Below are 24,747 nucleotides of genomic sequence, written 5' to 3' on the forward strand. Positions count from 1 at the left end.
TTGAACATTAAGGATTGACAAGAAACGTTGTATGCCATGATTTCCATTCAGATCCTTTATTAGATCCAGAGTGCACTAATCTCTATTTTAGATTTTTAGCGACAATATGGGAAAACATTGCCACAACTTTAGTTGTATTGACATTTATTTCCTTACCAATTGCCTTAAAAGGATACACATAATCACATAAAACACAAAGTGAATTTGAAGGAAAACTGAACCACTACATATAATAATGATAAACAATTTGATGTAAGATAGACGACCGTGTTTGGATTGACGAAATAAGCACTAAAATGCAACACAAATTTGAACGTAGCGTGAACCAACGTCGTTTTCCAAAGCGAGAATGTTCGTCAATTGCATTTTCAAATTACTTTATCTAAACACACACTTGAGGTTCTGTCAGAAAGAAAAAAACTGAGAATAGTCAAGGGCAATTAACAAGTAAAATGAAAAGAATGGGGTGTGCAAAGTAGAAATAGTGTGTGAAAGTAGCTCAAGTAATAAACGCACTCTTTATTCAGTTTGTCTCTCTAGGGTTGCATGACAGTTTTGGTTCATAATCTCTCTTTCAATCGTATTTTCATAATCGTTTCTTCACTCTCAAGGTATCTATGCATTTTCATTCTTCTTTCTTTCTTTTCTCAAAATTCTCTTTGGATGGTTACACTCACACACACTTGTTCTTCTAGGGTTGCATAGTTTAATTATCTTCTCTCTTTCTCTGATTTTCATTCTTGCAGGTATGTATGTATTTTGATTTTGATTCATCTTCTTTCTCTTTCTTTTTCAATTCTAGTTGTTGATTTTATTCATTCCAATCTTCTCTGATTTGGGGATTTTCTCTTCTTTGATGGATTGATTATATTAATTTTGATAGAGAGTGTGTTACTCAAAGTTAATTAATTAGTACATATATATCATCATCATCATCTAATTACCTTCTAACAATTTTGTTGTTCTTTTATTATTACAGATTATTAATTATTTTTTCCAATTCTAGTTTGATTTGAATTTGTGATTGTGATTGATTGCTCGGATATTCTCTGAATTTGGGGGTTAGGGTTTAAACCTTATGAATTGGGTTTTTTCTCTTCTTTTTCATGGAATGATTATATTAATTTTTATAGAGAGTGTGTTCCTCAAAGTTAATTAATCAGTACATATCATCATCATCATCTAATTACCTTCTAACAATTTCGTTCTTTCATGTTATTTGTGTAGCCGAGTGTCTCCCCAATCTTCGACATCTCAAGCGCAATGTTGAGATACGGATGTTCATTGAGATACACACACTGTAAAACTCCTGCGCACATGTTCGACAACCTTCCTGTGTTTCAAGCCGAGGCAAGTTTTTATGTCTCCCCAATCTTTTAATTGATGAATATGCACTAAACATCCCAAAAGTAATGATATCAGGTTTTTTTTTTACTAATGCATCAGAGAAATGTAAATTTGTATGAAATTCAACTACTGTATGTAGATTGCACCAATCTATAAAAAAAAAAAAAAAAAAAAAAAGGCAACCCGGTGCACTGAAGCTCCCACATACGCAGGGTCAGGGAAGGGGTCCCACCATTTGGTGTATTGTACGTAGCCTTACCCTGTTTTTACACAAGAGGTTGTTTCCAGGACTTGAACCCGTGACCTTACAGTCACATGACAACAACTTTACCAGTTGCGCCAAGGCTGCACCAAATCTATGTTGCTGTTAATTACTAATCCAAAAGTTCTGCATGCTCAATTTTGAATGTAACATTAGCATTCATTTTTCATTCTTTATCATATGTTATCTATATGCAGAATCGACACTTCATATTGAAGTTTTGTGATCTGGTGTATAAAAAGTTTTTATTTCCGACATAAATTTTGATGTTTCCGAATAGAAGCGCCAAAATCAATCTATGATGATATCAAGTTTTTTTTTACTACATCACTATATGATTCCTAAACTAACCATGCCATTTTTAAGTAGAATGCAACTTTTGAAAAATTAGAGACATTTGGAATGAACAATTGAAGTATGAGGTAGAATTGCAGACCCACTAATGGAATTTTTCCTCCATGATTTGATAAAAATAAGATAAAGTGAACCACTCTATATTTTCCTCCTTGAACATTCATGGTTTATCTGATATTCTGCCTGCCGAGTGATGACACTCTGTCATTACTAGTTTGGTAGACATTTTTCATGTAATTTTTAGGATAATTCATCAAGATAATGGGAGATGAAAGCACAAAAATTGAAGAATTTGGATTTCATGCAAAGTTCAATTCGGGCGCCGATTCCAATCATTCGGGCACCAAATTCCAGCCACCAGAAGACCAGTTTGGTTCGTAAAAAATTGGGTCCCGAATTGGACCATTCGGGCGCCGATTTGACAGACTTGGGGAATGCGTTTTTGGACTTGGGCCCCGAATTTTTGGGCTCGGGGGCCGATTTTCACTGGCTTATAAATAGAAAAGTGCGTTTTCAGAATAAGGGTTCATGAATTTTGAGACCTAAAGCATATTTTGGAGCAGAGACTTTGAAGATATGGTGGGCAACCATCAAAACTAATAGTCAATCATCCATTACATGTATGAATCCTTCTTCTTATGTTAGTTAGTTTGTACTTTAGCTATGAGTAACTAATTCTTTTGTGGTTAATCCTGAGATGAATTTGATGTAATCCTATGGGAACCCTAATTTGTTGAACTCCTTTGAATTTCAATGAAAGTTTAATCTGTTGGAACAAAATGTGTTTAACAATGAACCTTAGAAAGTTTTGATGATAACAAGGTATTAAAAATTTTAAATTGGACTAGCTAATATTTGTTCAAGTGTACATGACCTCAGTTAAAAAGTTACATCATTAATTGGTTCTGAATGAGAAAATAAAGAGCAAAAGAAAATAAAGTTTAGACGCTTCTGAAGGCAATACGCTCCTGAAGACGGAAAGCGCTCCTGAAGTCAAGCTGCTCCTGAAGAGAGTAATGCGCTCCTGTAGAAATGGTGCTCCTGAAGATTACCGCTTCTGAAGACAAGAGGTCCAGAAGCCACATCATCAGAAGCTGCATTATCAGAAGCTGCATCATCAGAAGCTGCCTCATCAGAAGTCATTTCACCAGAAGCTGAAGATCAACTGGATTTGCAAAAGATTCAAAGATTGAAGAATCAACACTGCAAAAGTTGTCTATTGGATTCGAAAACATAGCAGAAAATTAGTGGAACATTGCAACGGTCATTTCAAAGGTGTTTGAAGGCATGTGCTTGCAATTTTGGACGAAAGCGTTGACATTGTACTTCTGTACGAATTGTACAACCACGTTCTCCACTACTCTGTTTTGTGTCCACACTACAAGACAAGAAAACAGCTCCAGAATACGGCTTCGCCTGCATAGATGTTCCTTTGGATAAGGAATGGATTTCAAATTGGTTCTTCATAGGACAACAACCAAATCAGGCAAAAGATCATTGGTGAAAGATCAAGCTTCAACAACGACTCTTTGATGTGCTGGCAATTTCACAACGTCTCTTTCACACCTCTATATAAAGGAATGAAGACTTAGAGTTTTGCTAATGCTGAACAAAAGACTCACAACATTTTTACAAGTGCCAAACCTCTGCTGAAATTGTTCTGCATTCACTTAGAATTTCTGTGTCTCAAAGTCATATCTTAGAAATTCTTAAGTCATTGAGTCTGTATCTGATTTGTATTGGGAGCACCTCTGATTGTATATCAAGTGTTCAACCTTAAACAATTTTCTGTGTAATTTTGTTTAGCTAGAAGTCTCTTGATTGTGTTCTTGAGCAAAGGAAGTCTCTTGATTGTGTTCTTGAGCAAAGGAAGTCTCTTGCTTGTGTGCTTGAGCAAAGGAAGTCTCTTGCTTGTGTGCTTGAGCAATTGTAATCAGATATTACTCTTAGTGAAATCTCGTTGGAAGTGCAAGGGGGACTGGACTACTTCCGGATTGTGGAAGGAACCAGTATAATTGCTTTGTGTCGTTCTTCTTCTCTATCTCTCTCTGTTTTATTCCGCTGCATTTAGATTCTGATAACCACTTCAGAAGCTGTTTCACTTAGCTTCTGACCAGTGTGTTCAGTTTTTAGGAGAAACGAAGAATTTTCCAAAACACAATTCAACCCCCCTTCTTGTGTTTTTCTCACCTTCATAATCTTTATTCATATTACCTTGTGTTTAATGCTTTTTGTATGTTTATCATCGACTACTAACCCTAGCTTTATGAATATGCAAATTGATCATAGAGATTGAATGACGACTAACCCTGGCTTTTAACTCTGAACTAGGTAATGGATTTAACCTAAGTAATCAAGCTAGAGATAGATCATTATTAGGTTATGACATAGGGATTAACGTTCTTTTAATACCTCCAACAGTTTCGAATTCACTTAAGAGATTAAGGGTTGTCACTTGCGGGGAGAACTCTAGGTCAAGAGATGGGGAAGAATTACTAATTTAATCTGTCGTGAAACTAAATAATCATTGATTGAACTAGGAGTGTGAATTACCATAGGAGAGCTTCGGAGGATTCAAAGGTCTTAACCATACTTTTCTCGAATTTTCTTAAACCAATCTTTTATTGTTTTTAATCCGTTTATGTTACAAAACAACTAAACTGCCTAGGGCATCAATATAAATTTTATACATCCTTTTCAATAAAGAAATTGCTAAGTAGAAGTTAAATACAGTCCTCGTGAAAACGAATTTTTATTACTTCGATTGAATTTGGTTCACTTGCCAAATATCCATCACCGAGTTATACGCTATCTACAAGGGTCTATTACTCTGATTTGTTGCATTGTATCAACCTCATCAATGGCCCCTCCTTGAAGTTCCATATATATGTTCTTTTGATTCAAGACATAAAAGAGCAGATTGTGCAAAGAAATGTCTCAATTTGTCACACTCTTCGCAAAGGAAATCAATGTGCCAATTTCATGACTAAGCTTGAAGCTTCTTCATATATTGATCTTTCTTTCCATATTTCTCCTCCAAAGGGTTTTCTCAATCTTCTAAATATTGACGCAGTTGGAACTTTCTTTCATAAGGAGTAGTTGTTGATCCTTGCCCTCTCTCTTTTCGTTTTGGTTGTTTTGATTAGCTTTGTAACCATAAAACTTGTTTATTTTACCATCCACCGATTAGATTACCAGTTATTCATAATCATCATTCCTTTCTCACAAAAATAATCTTTGAATATTTGGTGTATAAATATATTTGTTATTTGTGAGAGATATATTTAATTTAGAAATAAATAAGATTATAAGGATTATTAGTGTGAGTGGATTTGAGGGTTAGAATAGAAAGAAGAATAAGTTGTTGGGCCTAAATAGATTTGGGAAGAATATTTTAGTATTATAAATAGAGAAGCTTAGGTTGGAAAGAGTTTATCTTAAACCGCTTTTTGGAAAAGAGAAGAACAAGAAAGTCAAGAGAAGAGGAGAATACCTTAGGAAAGAAGAACGATGCTGCTGATTCAGGAATTAATCTAAGGTGAGGGTGAGACTATCTTGCATTAATATTAAGTTGTTAAATCATTAGATTGCATCTAACAAGTTGGGGAAAGTTTGTGAGAATTTGAGAATTAGGGTTTTGAGAGAGATTTGATGATTAGATGATGAAAACTTGTTGAATTGATGTAGAAATTGTATACAGTCCTTAGATAACCCATAGGATGATTATCGGATGTAGTTTTGAGGTTAGAACCATGGAATTGGATGAGATGTTGGTGAGTTTAAGAATTAGGGTTTAATAATTGTAATAGGTTGTTAATAGATTTGAGAACCCTTTGAATTTGCATACAGTAAGTTGATGAATAATTAGTGTTCTAATAATAGGGTAATCATAGGGTAATGATTAGGGTCAAGTTTGGAGAGTATTGGATCGAATACGAAGTGGAAAAGATTTCCCCAAAGCGAAATCGCAGCTGAACTGCGATTTTGCTGTCAATGTGCAAAACGCGTGTTTATTGTCTCAGTTTGACAAGTTTAAGTTCCGAACTGGGTTTAGGTGTAAACACGAAAGTTGTAGGTATGGATGTTAGATTTCTAATGTCGTTGGTCTCACGTCAATAGGATTTATAGAACTTGAGTTATGGTGAAATTACTGCACGTAGGTCACAGTGAATTTTTATGGACTTTCAGCACAACTTTTCCGAATTTAAAATGAAAACTGGTATTGATCGGTACAGAATTGGTCTTACGCGTAAACATGAAAGTTTTAGATAATTTTGTTAGCTTTCCAGTGGCTTTAGTTTGACGTGAAAATGATGTTTGGTCTGTGAGTTATGATGAAAATACTACAGGGAGGTCTTAGCAAAATTGTACAGTGACAACATTCTCTGTTTCATGTTTTTGCGTTTTGTTCATATGTTTCTGTTTTGAATTGATCTTTGTTGTAAACATGAAAGTTGTTGATATTTGTGATATCTTTCCAGTAGCTTTGGTTTGACATGAAAATAGGTTGTGGATAATTTATTATGTTTTTACAAAGATACATAGTGAATTATTGTCGATGTTTAAATACGATGTTATATGAAGTTGTTTATGATTGATGAATATGATGTTTTAAGATGTTGTTTATTATCATTTGATATTGTTATATTATGATATGACATGAATTATTTATGTGATCCATATGTTGTCAAGATGTTAAGATGTTAAGACGTTAAGATGATAAGAGTTGTTAAGTCGTCGAGTCGTTATGAAGTCATCAAGTTGTTAAGATGTTATGTTGTCAAGATGTCCAGATGTTAGGATGTCATAGATGTTCATGATGTTGTTTAAGTTGCCAAGTTGTAGGAAGATTGTGTCGTTGCATAGTCAGTGATGGGGGCTTAATGTCCGACAGGTTCTTTATGACCTTAGCGATGGGGGCTTAATGCCCGACAGGTTCTTTATGACCTTAGCGATGGGGGCTTAATGCCCGACAGGTCCAAATATGACCTTAGCGAGGGGGGCTTAATGCCCTGGTGGTACCACATGCATGTTGAAGTTGTCTAAGTTGTTGTTGAAGTTGCCTAAGTTGTTGTTGAAGTTGTTGTTGCATTGTAGAGTCGTCATAACTTATATTTAATGATGATTAATTGATGATATTCGATGATGGTATTTGATTGCGATTATGATTTAATGATGATGTTGTTTATGAAGTTGATTATTGAACTTGGTTATGAAGTTGTTTCCAATAAATGCTATGTTTTGATAATGCTATTACGTGAATTATATGGTGATGCCTATTATTATTGATGTTAGATGTTGATGGTTATTATTATTATTGATGTTAGATGTTGATGCTTATTATTATTGTTGATGTTAGATGTTATGTGATTTATGATAAGATGTTATATGATTATGATAATGTGTTGCGACTATTATTTGATGATGTTTTATTATTAATAACTGAAGTTATTTGATGAAGTATATGACTAATGTAGGTGATTAATGATGCTAGTTAATGGAGTTTAAGATATGTTAATGATGTTTAAGTTGTTGAATGTACTTTATATGTTTTATATGCTTTATATTATTGTTTGAGAAATCTCACCCCTCTGCTTGAAAATGTTGCTCTTCGTATGGGTAACTTGCAGGTAATCAAGATTAGAGGCGTCGTGAGTGGACTCCTCACATGTGTGTCTAGGTGCTCTGATACGTAACGGGATAGGACTTGACTTTACTTCTATTCCTTACGTATTGTTTATGAATTTTTATGAATAAATATTGAACTAGGACTTATGAGATTTTCTGATGAGGCCAACGTGCCAAAGACTTTTTATGTTAAATGAACTAATTCCGCTGCGAAGTTTTGAATTACTTATGTTAAATGAATTTTTAAGAAGTGTAGCATTCCGTTTAAAGTTGAATTACTCTGATTTTTAATTAAGAAATTTTTATATTAGGAAAACGGGGTGTTACAGTTGCCGGGGAGTTAACTAATTTAATTAGCTTTTCCTTAGTGATTAGAATTCTCTCTTCTTTCTCTTTTCTTTTTATTTTTAACTTTTTATTTTTCTGTTATCGTTAACTTCTTGGGTTCTCAACCTTGTATGCGAAGAACTAGAAATCAAGCGGTATTCATACCCGAGATCGAAAGGTTCTTACATAGAAGAAGGAGAGCGGCACAAAATAACATCGCCATGGCCAATCGCACTCTCAAAGAGTATGCAACGCCGTCTACGGCTGAGCCACAAGCTGTTATTGTGTACCCAACGGTTGAGGATGACAACTTTGAAATCAAGCCTGCCCTACTTAACTTGGTGCAGCAAAACCAATTCTCGGGATCCTCCACTGAGGATCCCAATCTTCACATCTCTGTTTTCCTACAAATTAGTGGAACCATGAAGGAGAACCAAGAAGCCGTAAGACTTCATCTCTTTCCCTTTTCCTTAAGGGATAGAGCTAGCGCTTGGTTCCATTCCCTCGAAGTCGGTTCCATTACTTCATGGGATCAGATGAGGCAAGCATTCCTTGCCCGTTTCTTTCCACCATCTAAAACCGCTAAACTTAGAGACCAAATCACGCGGTTCAACCAAAAAGATGGGGAATCTCTCTATGATGCGTGGGAGCGTTTCAAAGAAATGCTAAGACTTTGTCCCCACCATGGCCTAGAGAAGTGGCTTATAGTCCACACTTTTTATAATGGCTTGTCTTATACCACAAAGATGTCTGTTGATGCAGCTGCAGGTGGAGCACTTATGAACAAGAACTACACGGAGGCGTATGCCCTAATTGAAGACATGGCTCAGAATCATTACAAATGGACCGACGAGAGAGCCATCTCTAGTTCTTCATCCTCCAAAAGGGAGGCAGGTATACACGAAGTCTCTAACTATGACCACCTTGCTTCTAAAATTGATACACTAACTGAAAAACTTGAAAAACTCAACGTTAATGCTACCAATTCTGCTTCTACTCCTTCTTGTGAAATATGTGGTATAACTGGTCATGCTGGTGTTGATTGCCAACTGGGTAGTGCTATAAACGGTGTTGAGCAAATGAATTATGCTCAATACAACCAAGGGATGAGACAAAATCAAAATTTTTACAAAAACCAAAATCCCTATGGACAAGTAGCACCACCCGGTTATGCAAACAACCAAAGATTCACTCAGAAATCCAATTTGGAAATTTTGTTGGAAAATTCTATTGCCAACCAAAACAAACAACTTCAAGAACTCAAAAACCAAACCGGATTTCTGAATGATTCTCTTTCCAAACTCAATACCAAGGTTGATTCTATTGCTACTCACTCTAAAATGCTTGAAACTCAAATCGCCCAAATAGCCCAACAAGTGGCTACCTCTTCCCAAACACCGGGAGTCTTTCCTGGTCAAACCGAAGCCAATCCCAAAGCCCAAGTTAATGTCATATCTTTTGGGGGTAGTAAGTTAGGCGAAACTTTTGCTAAGGTTAAAAACATTGGGAAAGAAAGTGTCAAGCCTTTAGATGATAAAATTGTGATAGAAGAAGCAAAACCGCTTGAAGAAAACAAAACTCCACCCCCCTTAAATCCTGATAAGCTTAAACTAGAGGGTAAGTTTGAAAAATTTGTTAACATACTTAGGAAGATTTGCATTAAACTTCCCTTTGCTGAAGCTTTGTCTAGGATGCCTCTATATGCCAAGTTTTTAAAGGAAATTTTTTCAAAGAAAAGGGCTATAGAGCATAATGAGACAATAGCCTTGGCTAAGGAAACTAGTGCAATCATCCAAGAAGCACCCCCTAAGCTTAGAGATCCAGGTAGCTTTGCCATACCGTGTGAAATTGGGAATGAAACCATAAACAAAGCCTTATGTGACTTAGGAGCTAGTATTAGTTTGCTGCCTTTGTCTCTTCTTAAAAGGATAGGGATAGGAGAGTTGAAACCTACCGAAATGGAATTAAAGTTAGCTGACCGTTCTACCATGAAACTTGTAGGATTTGTCGAGGACATACCTGTTAAGATAGAGGGGATATACATCCCCACTGATTTTGTAGTCGTTGACATTGAAGAGGACGACGACGTCCCTATAATCCTAGGTAGACCTTTCCTCGCAACTGCGGGAGCTCTCATTGATGTTAAACTTGGTAGGATAGTCTTTCAAGTGAGTGATCAAATGGTAGGATACGAGTTGGAAAATGTTATGAAAGGTCCCGCTCTTTACTCTTGTTGCATGCTTAACGATCATGTTGTGAAAGAACGTTTTATAGCGTCATCTACACAATATGATATCTTTGATCCATTCTAAGGACTCTTTCTAAACGTCAAGCTAATGACAATAAAAGAGCGCTTCGTGGGAGGCAACCCACGCATTTAATTGCTTTTGTTTTGTTTTTCTTTGTTTTAAGTTGTTTTGTAGGTAATTGTCCAAGTGTGATTCGAAAAAAATCAAGGAATTGAAAAATTCTGAAGCCCCCAGGACCAGAAAGGTGGCACGGCCCGTGCTAGGTATGGCACGGTCGTGCCAAGTTTTTAAAAGAAAAATTGAAGCTTGAAGTCAGAAAGATGGCACGGCCCGTGCCAAGGGTGGCACGGCCGTGCCCGTGTTCTTGTTGCCTATATACACAATTTTTTTTTCTTTCTTCTTCCTCATTCACAAACAACAACCCTCTTTCATCTTTCAAACTTCTCTCTAAACCTCCATAACCTTCAAACCTTCATATCTCCCTCAATTCTTCACCAAACCACTCAATTCTTTCACCAATCAACAACAAACTTCATCCACAACAAAGACCACCAATCAAAAACATCTTTCATCCATTCAAAACCATAATTCACCAAAACCCTAATCTTTCAAAACCTAACCCAAACACCACAAAACCTTAACCAATCTCCACATCCAAACCAACAAACCTTCCTTAAACGTCAACCCCAACCCTAAACCAATCCTTTCCACCAAAAATTCTCCCAAACCCTAAACCTTCAAAACCAATTCCAACAAGGGTCAATGGCTTCAAGAAGAAGTGGTAAAGAACCAGCAAGCTCTCAAGGAGGACCTCCCCCAAAGAAGCAAGCACAAGCGAAGAATCATGGAATAAACTTCAAAAACAACAAGCAACGGGACAGGTATAAAATTCTAATCTCTAAACATTTGCATCCTTCTCGTTATCCTGATCCCAATACTTTAGATGTGCTAGAGCTGTTTGATGATGTTTCTAGGTTGATAGGAAAGTTAGGTTGGACAGATTTGCTGAAACCTATGCGGGGTTATGAAAACTTCACTTATGAATTTTTAAGCTCAATTGTTTTCACTAAAGATAAGTTGAATTTTGATAACCCTAACCATAGAGTTGTTTTTCGGTTGATGAATATTGATTATGACATGTCACTTCAGCACTTTTGTGAGGCCTTAGGTTTTGCAAATGAAGGATATATTCATGATCATTGGGATCCTAGCCTAAAACCGGATAACTATGACCCAGCTGCCTTTTGGACACGTATCACCGGCGTTTCCAACTATGTTCCTAGAGCCAACAAAGCTAGCAACATCCACAACCCCGTACTTAGGTACCTCCAAAGGGTAATGGCTTGCACTATTTGGGGTAGAACCGAGCTAGGAAACACTAAAACCGATGAATTGTTCATGCTATGGGCAATGCTCCACAACCACCCCATCAATACTTGTTTTTATTTGATTGATTACCTAGACTTTGTCGGTACTAGACCGGCCGGTAGAGGAGACATAGTGGTGGGTGGAATCATTACATATATAGCTAGGTGTTTTGGAGTGGGTGAAGATGAGGGGATCAAACCAATTGAGGGAAACAATAGGCTTAACATAGAGACCCTTATTGCTATGAATTTCATCAAACATCGTCCACCCCTCCATTACCAACTTAAGCTAAATATGCCAATCATGTTTTTATTGCCTAACCCATCTCGGACTACCACCGAGGTGGAAGAAAATTGGTTGTATGTTAATGATGTGCAGGTTCTTGGTGAGCAAGATGATGATGAGGGAGAAGGTGCTAACTTGCACCATGATGAAGGAGAAGGTGCTAACTTGCACCATGAAGAGGGGCACCATGGCCATGAAACCGGTGAGCTTAATGAAAATCAAAGATGGACATGGATTCACAATGAAATCGAGAGGATGAGCACCGAGCAACAAAGGCAAGGTGTTGAGATCTCCGGCCTTCGCAATGAAGTTCAAAGGGGCAACCGTGTCAATGATGAAAATAATGAGATGCTCCGTCGGATGATGCAACACCTCCAACTCCAAGGTCCTCCTTACGGACCTCAATAAAATGTGAGCTTTCCTCTTCCCTCTCTTCCTTTCTCTTCACTCTTTCTCCTACTCTTCTTCTACTCCTCCTTTCTTTCTTCTTCTTCTTCTTCTTCTTCTTCTTCTTCTTTTAATTTCTTTTTCTTTTGAATCATTGAGGACAATGCTTCCCCTAAGTGTGGGGGGGGGGGCCTAATAAAATGTCTAGAGTCGTAGTGTTCCCAAACTCCCTTGAACTTTATTCTTTTGTTTTGTTTTTATAGCAAGAGGCATGACTAAGTAGCTTGTTTTTAATGTAAATATGGCATGAAAATTTTTTGTTTTGTCTCTTCTTTAAAGGTTGTTTCTTGTACATAAAAGTAGTTTCTTGTGTTTCTTGTGTTCTTGCTATACCCATATCTTGTTTTAATGTGAAAATTCTCCAATGAGAAAAGCACCCGGTTGCAATCCTTGAGCAAATGTATGAATAGGTATTTTAAGGAGCACATTCTAGCTTTAGTGTTAACTTAGACACTTTAAAGTCTTAAGAGTAAAAGTAGTATAAGTTTGTGTGGGAAAATTAATCAAATTGTTCTTAATTGTTATATTCTTCTTAATTTGTTAATGATAAATGGGGCGAGAGAATGGCACCAACATGTGGGGGAAAGGACAATTACATCCTAACTTCCTAATTGTGGTGGTGACTCCTTAATTTGAACTTAAATTAAACAAATTCATCAATGCTAGGGGGAAAGAACAATTACATCCAAAAAGACTTCCTACGCGGAGATGAAACAAATAATAATTTTGCAGCACTGCTTAGGGTGATTTTGAATCTAGGGGGAAAGGACAATTACATCCGAGAAGACTTCCTACGAGGATAGATAGCCCCTAAGCATCTGCAGCCCCTTGTGCTTAATTGTTAAATTAAATCAATCTTAACTTTAATTCCCATCACTCTTATATGAAATGAAGAAAGGACTTTTTTCGGTTACTTTAGCACTAAGGATAGAACCTATTCCTCATAATATCTGTCTTATACAGGAGCAATAAAAGGGTTGGACTGCACACACACACTCACTTGAGACTTGATGTTGGGTAGAATAGGTTCATGAGAAGTATTTGAAATTGTAATTAGTGTACTTGAAGCAAAGCCTTTCTTTTGAGACATTTGTTCTTAATATTGCCATAATCAAATCTTTTGTTGCTGCTATGTTTGCTGCCTTTTGCTTGAGGACAAGCAAAGATTCAAGTGTGGGGGAGTTTGATGAGTCATAGATAGTATTATTTATTGCCTTATTTAGTTTAGTTTTATTTTAGATTTGATTTTATTTTATTGCATTTTATTTTAGTTTAGAATATTTTACTTCAAATTGTATTTTATTTTATTTTAGGAATAAATATATGGTGGATGGTGTCTTGGAGCAAAAGAAAGAGGACTGGAGCAAATACAGCGCAAGAATACGAAGATACGGGACAAAAATATGTTCCCACCAAGTCAGAAGCTTGGCACGGCCAGTGCCAACATGTGGCAGGCCGTGCCACCTCCAGGAGTCTCTTTTGCTGCTTTTTCTTCGGGCCCAAGTTACCCTGTTGCAGCTTTACTGTTTTACCCTTTTAGTTGCTTAGTTTCTAAGTCGATTGTAAAGCTATAAATAGAGTAGCTCTCCACCATAAACAATCATCTTTACTTTGTTTATTTCAATTGCTATTTTAATAAAAGTCTTTATTTTCCCTTTTACTTTCTTCGCAATTTACTTTACTGTTATTTTCTCTCTTCTTCCCCCATGTCTACGATGAACATGAGTGAGTAGACTTCTTCGTCTTGGGATTGTTGGGGAGTCTAATGACTCAATCCTAAACAAAACATGTCTAAACCCTAATTTCTATGTAACCCTAATTTCTAATCTAGATTCACCATCTTAACGTGGATTAACAATTATCAAATTGTGGAAGCGAAAGCGGAGGGTTTGATAATCGTTAATCCATCATCCCAAACATCAATTCATAAAGCGAGAGCGGAGCCTTGATGTTGGAACAAGTGAATCTAGACAATAATTGCAAAACAGTGAAATAGTCTTTGCAATTATTGAGACAAAGAGTAGTTTCAATCCTCTATGCATCTTCTAGTAATCATGTCAGTGAAATAGGCTTGGTTACTAGAAGTAAACTCTCACTGGACTTTCATCGGAAAGGTGAGGGGCTAAGGGAAACCGGTCTTTAGAAATTAGTGTGTAAATCATGAAATTAGATGTTTAGGTTTTGTCTAGTGAAGGATTAGTCATTATGACGAACCAATGATCCTAAGACCCTTTATTATTATTATTATTGTTTTTACCTTCAACAATCAAACTCTCTTTTATTAACTTTCTCTCCTCTAATCATTCATTAAAAGTTAATTAAGTTGAACAACTCCCTAGCGGAAAGATAACTCTACTTACTACTATTACTTCGATAGGCCGTGCACTTGCGGTTTGGCCCTATCAGAGTGGCTGCTGGTGTTCTTTTATGACTGGCATTATCTAGCCCGAACTTCTTCACAATATTCTTGGCATACTTGTTCTGAGAGATGAAGGTTGTGTTTTCCATCTGTCTAACTTGCAGACCAAGAAAATAAGTCAGTTTCCCACAAGACTCATTTCAAATTCAGACTGCATCTGATGAACGAAATGTTGAACCATTTGATTCGACATTCCTCCAAACACAATATTATCAGGGTAAGTAAGGGTAATCAGGAATCTTTCATGTTCTTTCTTTACAGACTTGTCTGCATCACTTTTCTTGAACTCTTGAATGTTACAGGACTCTGAGAATCTTTTGAGCCAAGGTCTGGAAGCTTGCTCAAGGTACGGACACGCTTTCTTGTACACAAGGACATAAGGACACGAGTCATCATAAACTCTGTGTTCTTCTACACAGACATCTTTTTGAAGATACCCATCATTATTCTTTCGAATAAAAGTTTCACATACCAGAAGACAGATGAATTTAAACTCAACTAAAGAGTCAAGGATTTCAACAATTTTGAACTTTTCTTTTAGAGCAGGACCCTGTATTGCTAGATTGGCCTTGTTCCCTGTCACATTATCAGAACTGATATTGGAAATAGTATTTTTAGTATCTGGCATAGACACCAAATCTCCGCCCATACTTCCTCCACCTTCAGTATTTTCAACTTGAGTAGTGGCAGACACCTTATGATGTTCAATCATTACTCGCAACATCTCAATGTGTTCCTCATACTCTGAGTCCCATTTGTAACAATTGTCTCTAGATCTGACCCCTTTCATTATGGTTTCTCCTTCTTTGTTCACAACTCTGCATCCAATCTTCCTGAAGGTAATTTCTAGATCCTGATCACACAACTGGCTTATGCTAATCAGGTTTGAGTGCAGTCCTTCGACCAGAAACACATTAGTCAACTTAGGTAACTTGCTCTTCTTAAGGCTTCCTATTCCTATAACTCTGGCTTTAAAGTTATCAGCAAAGGTAACAGGGCCAACATCAACCAGTCTCAAGTCTTCAAAGTAATTGTATTCACCAGTCATATGTCTAGAACAACCACTATCAAAGAACCAACCCTTCTCATCAGATGTTGCTGCGGATGTATGAATCATCAGACCCACACATTTAGATTTCCTTTCTTTATATGTTTCACTCTCTACAGATCTGGATTGATACAGTTCAGGTGTTTTGTACAGATTGAAACACAACATATTTTTATGTCCTTGTAAGTTGTTAGGAGGACATTTCCAGGTGGAAGACTCTTTTTCAGGCTTAGTTAGGAGAGGTTCTGAAGGATGTTCTAACATTTTGCCAGGGTTATCCACTGTGCTGGAAGAAGTTACAAAATTTAACTTTTCAACTGAGTTCACACTTTTATCTATCTCATGCTGATCTAGAGACTGGACATTGTTACTAATCTTATGTTCATTTATCAAAGGTTCATGAGTATGTTCTATGTCATTAGGTTCTTCTATTGTTTGACCATCTAACGATTCAGTAAAAACATCAGTTCCAGCACTCATCATCATAACTTGTTGTGAGGCATTGTTAAGATGAGATTTGACAGATATTACCTTATGATTAAGATCAGCAACTTTGCTCGAATGATTAGATCTTTTATACTGGAGCTGGTTGATAATCTCATCATGCTCTGCTAGAAGCTTAGACATGTCTGTATCATCATAGTCAGGTACCACAATTTCCCTACCAGCAAGGTCTTTGTCAGAAGAATTACACAGGGGTATCACTCTTCCAGTCAAAGCAGTGACAATTTTGGCAGCATCTCCTTCACCATCTCCATCTTCATCATCAGACCAAGAAACCAACATCCCTTTCTTTTGTTTCTTGAGCAAGGTTGCACATTCAGTTCTAATGTGACCATAACCTCCACATTCAAAGCATTGCACTCCTTTGTATTGAACATTTTTGTCATTATTTCTGTCATACCTTGGATTGCTTTGTTGCTTGTCAATGTTGAATCGGATGTTTTGCCCACTGCCTCTGATTCTGCTATTGACTTATTTCAAAAGTCTGTTGAACTGTCTACCCAGCATAGCCATATCATCTGCGATTTGTCATCTTCTGCATCTTCATACCATTCATCATTATCAGCTGCATTTGCTATAAGAGCAATACCTTTTCCTTTCTTCTCACTTTTGTTGTCAACAACAAGCTCATAGTTCTGTAAAGAACCTATGAGTTCTTCCACTTGCATACTGGAGACATCCTGAGATTCTTCAATAGTTATCACCTTCATATCGAATTTCTTTGGAAGGGATCTAAGAATCTTTCTCACCAATTTCTCATCTGACAACTTTTCACCCAGAGAATCAAATGAATTTGCAATGTCTAAGACATTCATGTAGTAGTCTTGGATGGTCTCATCCTCCTGCATTTTCAGATTCTCAAATTTGGTTGTTAAGAGCTGAACTCTTGAGCTCTTTACTTTTGAGGTTCCTTCATGTGCTGTCTTGAGGATGTCCCAAGCATCTTTGGCAACATCACACTTTTTGATGAGTCTGAACATATTTTTATCTACCCCATTGAAAAGAGCATTTAACGCCTTTGAATTTGCTAGTGACAATTCATCTTCAGGAACAGTCCACTCCTCTTCCGGTTTCAGAATGGTTGTTTTGTTTCCATCTTTATCAAGGACAACTAGATGTTCCCAACCTCTTAACACTGCTTTCCAGGTTTTGCTGTCAATAGACTTGAGATAGGCACTCATGCGTGACTTCCAGTAGTCATAGTTTGTTCCATCTAGTAATGGTGGCCTGTTAACGAAACCTCCTTCTTTCTCCATATTGCCAGAATAGATCTCCTCTGGATCTCACCCAATAACAGGCAGGGTGCCTGCTCTGATGCCAATTGTTATTCTGGCACGTTAGACTTACGATGTTCCAACACAGGACACAGATACACAGATGTTGTATATGATGTTTAGAACATTAAGCTAACAAAGACAAACATAATAAAGCAAATAATGGACAAGAAAGAAAAGAGGAACAGAGAATTGTTAACCCAGTTCGGTGCAACGTCACCTACATCTGGGGGCTACCAAGCCAGGAAGGAAATCCACTAGTGCAGTCCGTATTCAAAAGCTCTCAGCAAACCACGTTTGCACTTAAGACCTAGGACCTACCCCAACTAGACTTCAACCTAGTAACTCCTAGATTTGAGATCCCATCTCACTCCCTTACAACAGATCACAATCCCCTGTGATTCCCAAATTACAGACTCAATCCAAATGAGGTTACCCTCGAAAAACAACAACTTGCAACCTTGCTTAAAAGCTTAGATGCAGTCCACAATCTACCTAGCTCCTTGCTTAAAAGCTTCGGAGTAGTGCACAGTATTACAACTCAAAGCACAGTCTTAAACATGTATCAAGATGATACACGAAAGGCTCACAATATGTATGACTCAAAACCTAAACAAAAACTCTATTTGTTGCACAATGTCTTGAATGAATATCTTCAGGTCTTGCAGCCTTTTATATACTGAAGCAAGGCGTGTCATTCCTTCAATCATGCTTCAGATCAGATCAGTGACTTCTTCATTAAGCAATATGGACGGATATAGAAACTCCTATAAAATAGGCTTATTAAAAGTCACATTAAAAATATTTTCCTAAGTCATTTCATCAATTCCTTAAGAAATCACATATGTTCTGATCTCTTCATAATTGCACACGGTTCATACCAACACATGCTGGTGTGGATTCCTTCAATCAAGCAAGCGCGTGCGTAAACATAGGTCAGGCCCAGAACGTACAGAACAACTCTTGATGTTGGAACATTGTGTTCCACATCTGAAGTGAATATTTGTTTTAGGCAAAAGTGAAGCCAACATACAAATATCCAACAGATCCGATTAGTGGTAAAGTCTTACTTATTCATGCTTATACTTTCTTAATCTTGTTCATGTGCGAAGATAATATACTTCGCGTCTAATCATTCTAAGGATTCTTGCTAACTAGCTAGTTCTCGACAACTATGTCAAGGCTCTAGTTCTTTCCCTTGCTTAATGAGTAATTTACTACCCGATTCTTGACATGATTCTCTCGTATGCCAAGCCTTACTAATATGCTTAATACTTGCTCATTTATTATAAGAATTCTTGCATACAATGATCATTATTTAGGACCTTGGTTTGAGGGGTTTACATTCGTAAAAAGACACCACGGAGAAAACCGCGTCGCGAATCCCCATGCCTGCCTGAAGCGAGCAAAACAATGAGATTCCTCACTGTCTTACTCGCCTAGGCGAGTAGATTTGCTGGGGAGGCGAGCAGCAGCTCGCAGCTGCGAGTTGGGGGCGAGCAGGACCCCCCATTCGAAGTTCTAGCTCGCCGTGGAGAGTAATAGCTCGCCGTGGCGAGTTAAGACAGTCCAGAACACTTAAAAATGGTATTTTAAGCCCAAAAACCTCAAACCAAGTGTCTCTAAGCATATTGGTACATATTTGATCATTGAATACTTGTAAAACATTTATTTGGCAAGTTTAAACATATTTAGTATGCATGGCAAGAAAAGGGGCAACTAACATATACTTGAAAACCCTAAAAAAATTCATGTTATTCATATTAATCTATCAAGGCATAATCATGATCCCAAAGGGTGGAAAAACTATCTATGGAACTCACCTAAAAAGTTTCTTGTGGCATCTCCAAGTTCCAAGTATCAAGCAAGCCCAAAACTCAAGTTTTGATCTACCAGCTTCCTTGACTTAAACCAATCCATCTTGTTGTTCTTTCTTGCCATTTAAGCCTCATGATCCTTGGCCATGAAGAAGCCCTAGCTTGAATCATCTTCCACCTTACCATGAACCAAACCCTAACTCTTGACTTTCAAGATAAACTCAACTCAAGATGTTTCTTGCTTATCCCTCCAATTTCATGTAGTAATATCAACAAAAGTTCCAAAACCACAATTATAAACCCTAGCTTCTTGTTTCAATCCAAACCCTAAATTTTGAATCACTTCCTTAAGAGGAGAAATAGGGGAAATCAAACATAATACAAACCTCCTTTAGCTTATAGATCAAGAGGAACCACAATCTTAAGGCTTGCCATGAAAAGAAGAAGTTTTGGAAAGTGTTATACCCTAATTTTGGACCTAAAAATACTTGTTCAATTCTTCTTTTCTTGCATTATAAGTCATTTGATATGTCTCTGATCAATTGCATCTTTCTCTGCGTTTTATTTCAATGTTATTTGCAAAATTCACATAGAAGGGTATTTTAGTCATTTCCTGCATTCAACTCATTTTGATCCTTGGAAATTGTTTAAGTTTTTTAAATTGGTTTGTATAAGTCCTTGTTTCAATTCTATGTCAGAATCCATTTCAAAAATTGCATTTAAAGTCATTTCGAGTCAATTTTGCCCCTAGGGGCGTTTTAGTCTTTTCATGTGTTAAAACCCTGTTTAAATTCTAAAAATTGTCTCTGAGTCTTTTAATTCGCTTGTATAAACTCTTGCTTTAATCCCTTGTTAAAAAATCATTTTGAAATTGCATTTGAGTCGTTTTTAGTCGTTTTAGCCCCAAGGGCGTTTTGGTCATTTCACATAAAGTCTCGTATCTGCTTTGTTGTTTTCAATCGTCTCGCTTTACGTTAATTTTCATTTTTTACTTTTTCAATTCAATTTTAGTTTAATTTTCATTTTAGTCCTCGTACTTTTGTTATTTGCATTTTAATCCCTTTTTAAGTCAAAGTCAAGGTTTGTTACAAGTCACGTGCCACATGTCCCACTCCCATTGGTCCAAGCATTTCCACATCACCTATAAATAGGTCAAAGTTGGTCAAGGTTCATTCAACTAATCATTTCTTTTCCACACTAATTATTTTTCAATCATTTTCACAAAAAACACAAAGACTTTTTCTCTCAATTTTCCCTCCACCTCTAACAAACTCTCTCAACCTCTATCTCCACCCTAACAACTTTCTCTCACCACCATAACAACTTTCTTCACCACCATTTCACCACCATAACAACCACAATCCACCACTTCCTCCTCCACAACCAATTTCTCCGACCACCACGAACCACCGCAACTAACTCCCATAAACCACCACATTCATCATTTCAACCACCAAAAAAAATCCATCGACAACCTTCAATCAACCTTCAAACCTTCAACAATCTTCACTCATCTTAACTTCAACAAACCAAATTCAATTTTCACTGCATTTTCTCACTTCACAATGATAATAATCAATCCTAGAAATTCCAAACGCAAGCTTCAACAAGAACCTTCACCGTTACACGTCAGCAGCAAGAAGCTCCGGTCGAAGATTCCTCGCCGGAGACAACGTCAGATCTCGCCGGTGCTACTTGTTTCTCCAAGATACAAAGCTGCTCGTGACAATCACGGTTTTCCCGTTGATTCGAGTTCTGGTTCGGATTTCGCCGGAGGTGAAGCTTCGTGTGATTCGAATAGAATCTCTGCTGTTAAAGGAAGAACGAACTCGAGAAGTGAAATCTCGAGTGGTGTCGAATGTGTTCGTGGATTTGTTATTCTCCGTCGCCGTTATTTGATTCCGGTAGCAAATTTTCTCAAGGATCCGTTGGCGAAACTCCTTCTCATACTTATTCATTGCTTCTTCGATACCGCGACGAAATTCACGAAGCCAGATTCTCCGGTTAAAGCTACTTCAATTGTTGAAGAAGATTTTTCTCTTCATCACAATTTTTCGAGGTTTGAAGACATGGATGATGAAGAGAGTTACCAGATGCTGAGAAAGAGAGAACGAAGGCAAGCTTTCATGTGGAATTATGGTGAATCCGAACCAGTAGAAGGAAAGGGGGAGAAGAAGAAGAAGTGACGGTGGAGGAAGGAGGAAATGCCGCAAACCAGTAAAGGAAAAAGGAAGAAGAAGAGAAGAAGAGTGCTGCTGCGTGGCTTGTGTTGTGTGAGTGTGGGCCTGGGCCTTGTTCCTAAACACTGCTGCATTGTTTTTGCTACCTGCACCCTACCTTTTGCCAGGTACACCCCTGTTTGCTCCAAACTGATTGGTAAAATTACTAATTTTTTTCCTAGTTGTTCTTCTTGATATTTTTATTAATTCTTGATGTGTTTCATATGTTAAAATTGTTTAGGAAAATATATGTGTAAAGCGTAATTGATATCGTTAGTTTTTTTTAGTTCTTGTTGAATGTTTTGTTAAAATGTAGATAAAAATTCCATATGCTTTGATCCTTTTGATTGTCTCTTGATCATTTTTAGGATTGAATCTTGTTCTTGAAAACGTAAAAAATGTGTGTACTATCTTTTGTTAGTTTCAATTTTCTTTGCAAGTTTGTTAATAATGATTCCTTTTTTTTTGTACTTGCACTTTGTTTGATTTTCTTGCCTATAAAAACGCTCCAAAAAAATAGGTGCCATGCCTTGTAAATTTGTTCTATCTTTTACTTGTGATTTGGTTAATTTTTCTTGCACTCGAAAATGATTCTAAATGAATGTTATGATGGAACTTTTCTACCCTATGCTTTGATACTTTTCTTGCCTTAAAAATACTTCAAATATGTGCTTAATTGCAATTTTCTTGTCCTATGACTTGGCTGAAATTCTTGCTTCCAAGATGTGTGAAATGCCATATGTGAATTTGCCTCTTGTATGTTCCATGTTTCTATGCTTTTTCCCATTTCAAGTGCTTATAAAAACTCTCCAAAAAACTCTATGTGATTGTATATACTTCTAGTGCTTTTTGTTAGTTTTTTTTCTACCATTTCTTTTATGCGATATTTCCATCATTTCATGCATTTTTGTTCACTAACCCCTTTGTTTCCTTCTTGTGTCTTTAGCTTTATTTTCCTTGCCATTTAAATTTTCATGCAAAGGTTTAGAATGTAAAGACTTAGGATTCTTGTAATATTTTACTTTCATGCTTTTAATTTCTTGGCAAAGAGGCCATAGAATGTATCTAGGCCAATGATGTAAAGGACAATGGACTCTAATGATGTACACCGACACAAGCACCGACACATGCACACACACCACTATATAGCTAGAATATGCATGTTTAGATGTATGTTTAGGATTGTATGTTTAGATGAATGCCTAGGATTTAAACTTAGAAAAAAACCAATTTTTCCAAACAAATGTGAACAACTTCACTCAAATCTTTTCCAAATAAACCTTGGGATCCAATATCCCATTGTATTTTCTTTTTCATTTTCTTAATCAAATTTCAATGAAAATAATCAAACTTTGACTTCTTTTGCAATTCACTAATCCAACCTCACTATTTCCTAATCTCATGCCCTTGAGGCCTCTTTCTATTCTTCAAAATCCATTTTCAAACTTAAAATCAACCAACAAAAACAAAAACATTTTTGAGAGAGAACTACGGTGGATTTGATCCCTTAAACGGGTACGTAGGCAAGGAACAAAATTCCTTCAATTCAAATAAAATAAAAATCCAAAAACATTCTTCTCCCTCCAATTCTTCACTTAGAAAAACGCTTAGGATTAAATAAACATTTCAAAATAGCATTTAAAAATAAAGCGCGCGCGTAGAAATTAAAGACGGTTCCTATAGGTTACTATAGTCGTTATGGGTGCCTAACACCTTCCCGTAGCGAAAACAACTCCCGGACCTCGATTCTCAAGGGTTTTGCTTACTTTTTCCCTTCCCAAGAAAAAATAAGATATCACCGGTTTGAAAGGTTCAAACGTAATCAATGTTTGACACCCGAAAAACCAAGATAAAACAGAAAGGATTTGAAGAGATGAGAGAGGAAGAGGGCGTGAGAGGTAGAGAGAAGGAGGAGGAAAATATTTTCCAACATAGAGAGAGAGAGAGAGAGAGAGAGAGAGAGAGAGAGAGAGAGAGAGAGAGGATAAGGAAGAATGAGATATTTTGCCCCAAAATAAAATAAATATCCTTACCACGTGAATTTACCATTTTGCCCTTGCCTTGAACGTGTTTAAATCGACTCTGATACTTTTCCCGTAAAAAGCTGACATCTTGTAAAATATTTTCCATTAACTCACTTTCCATGAATTACATTCATCTGACACGGTCAACGGGTAATATACCGATACTGTTAGGCGGGATATTACAGATGTAAAAACTGTATGTTGAGTAATATTAATATATGATATCAAGGCTATATTTTTGTTTTGAACATGCATTTTTTAAAAAAATTGATCAAAAAGTTCCTTTTGTGAGAAAGTAGAAGAGTAATTGTTACTAACAAACCATATAACGCTAAGTAAAGTATGGACCCAAATAAAAAAGAGATTAGTTTTAAAAATTATGGAAAATGCTATGTCTCGCGACAAAAAGCATCCCGAAAGTTTCCAGAATGATGTGTACATGACGTGTAAATGACATCATCTCGTGGGTCCCGCTTTTAATTCAACCTCTCTCTTCTCTCGCACCGCTTTCATTTCCACCTCAAAGAACAACAAAACAAAGACAATTCTCCATTCTTCTGTAATCAAATCTTTCCAAAATAAAAAACACCCAATCTATAATTCTTCTCCCCCAAATGTCCATTGAATTGACGCCGTCATCGTGCTTCACCCAACTCCACTGCGTGCATCGCCGTTCCATTGTTACGATGCGTCACCGTTCGTATTGCCAAATTTCGTTGTTGCTGTTACTTTGCTTCCTTGGTCGATTTTCTATAGAAGCTGGGTAATTTTCTCTTTCGAATTGAATTGATTTGCTATGTTAATTGAATTAATTTTTGGTTATTGTCTTTTTATCAAAACTCTTTTTTCATCTTGTTGGTGGTAAGCTGTATAAGCTGTATATGCTACGTAAGCTATCAAGTTTGGCATTCATATCAGCAACATAAACTTATAATGTTTTTGGATGAAATTCTATCAAAAATTTGATTTTGATGAGTCAGTATTGCACTTTGTCACAACTAATCAAGAACATATACTATAGGGTATTTTTGTTTGGAATAAAAAACCGTGATGGTGTTGGTGAAGTTTATATATTTGAAAACTGAAAGTTTGAATATGTTATGTTACTAAGCTCAGTTAAATAGTGAAATCTTATCATGTAACTCTCTGGTGACCAATACTTTGATTTGCATTTT

The 24,747-nt window shown here is 36.7% G+C and overlaps 1 protein-coding gene and 1 non-coding gene across 2 annotated transcripts; both read right to left on the minus strand.

The window, feature by feature from the left end:
- Nucleotides 1-8,502: 8,502 nt before the first annotated feature.
- LOC146918757 (small nucleolar RNA R71) lies at nt 8,503-8,609 on the minus strand. The gene has a single exon (XR_015017045.1). It is a non-coding gene; the product is annotated as a small nucleolar RNA R71 (small nucleolar RNA).
- Nucleotides 8,610-14,804: 6,195 nt separating this feature from the next.
- LOC146918758 (uncharacterized) lies at nt 14,805-17,494 on the minus strand. Its single transcript, XM_085722084.1, has 2 exons — nt 16,788-17,494; nt 14,805-16,701 (listed from the first exon to the last, which is right to left on the minus strand). The coding sequence occupies exons 1-2, from the start codon at nt 17,492-17,494 to the stop codon at nt 14,805-14,807; spliced, it is 2,604 nt and encodes an 867-aa protein (XP_085578210.1).
- Between the last annotated feature and the right edge of the window lie 7,253 nt (nt 17,495-24,747).

Source organism: Medicago sativa, chromosome 6, assembly GCF_051527215.1.
Source record: "Medicago sativa cultivar Bolivia chromosome 6, Bolivia_mono, whole genome shotgun sequence".
Taxonomy (NCBI): domain Eukaryota; kingdom Viridiplantae; phylum Streptophyta; class Magnoliopsida; order Fabales; family Fabaceae; genus Medicago; species Medicago sativa.

What these genes read in the sequence shown, in the direction of transcription:
- LOC146918758 (XM_085722084.1), bottom strand. Translation starts at nt 17,494, where the DNA reads ATGGAGAAAGAAGGAGGTTTCGTTAACAGGCCACCATTACTAGATGGA. An exon ending in GCAGCTGATAATGATGAATG is followed by an intron (nt 16,702 to 16,787) that starts GTATGAAGATGC and finishes ATAAGTCAATAG; the next exon opens with CAGAATCAGAGGCAGTGGGC.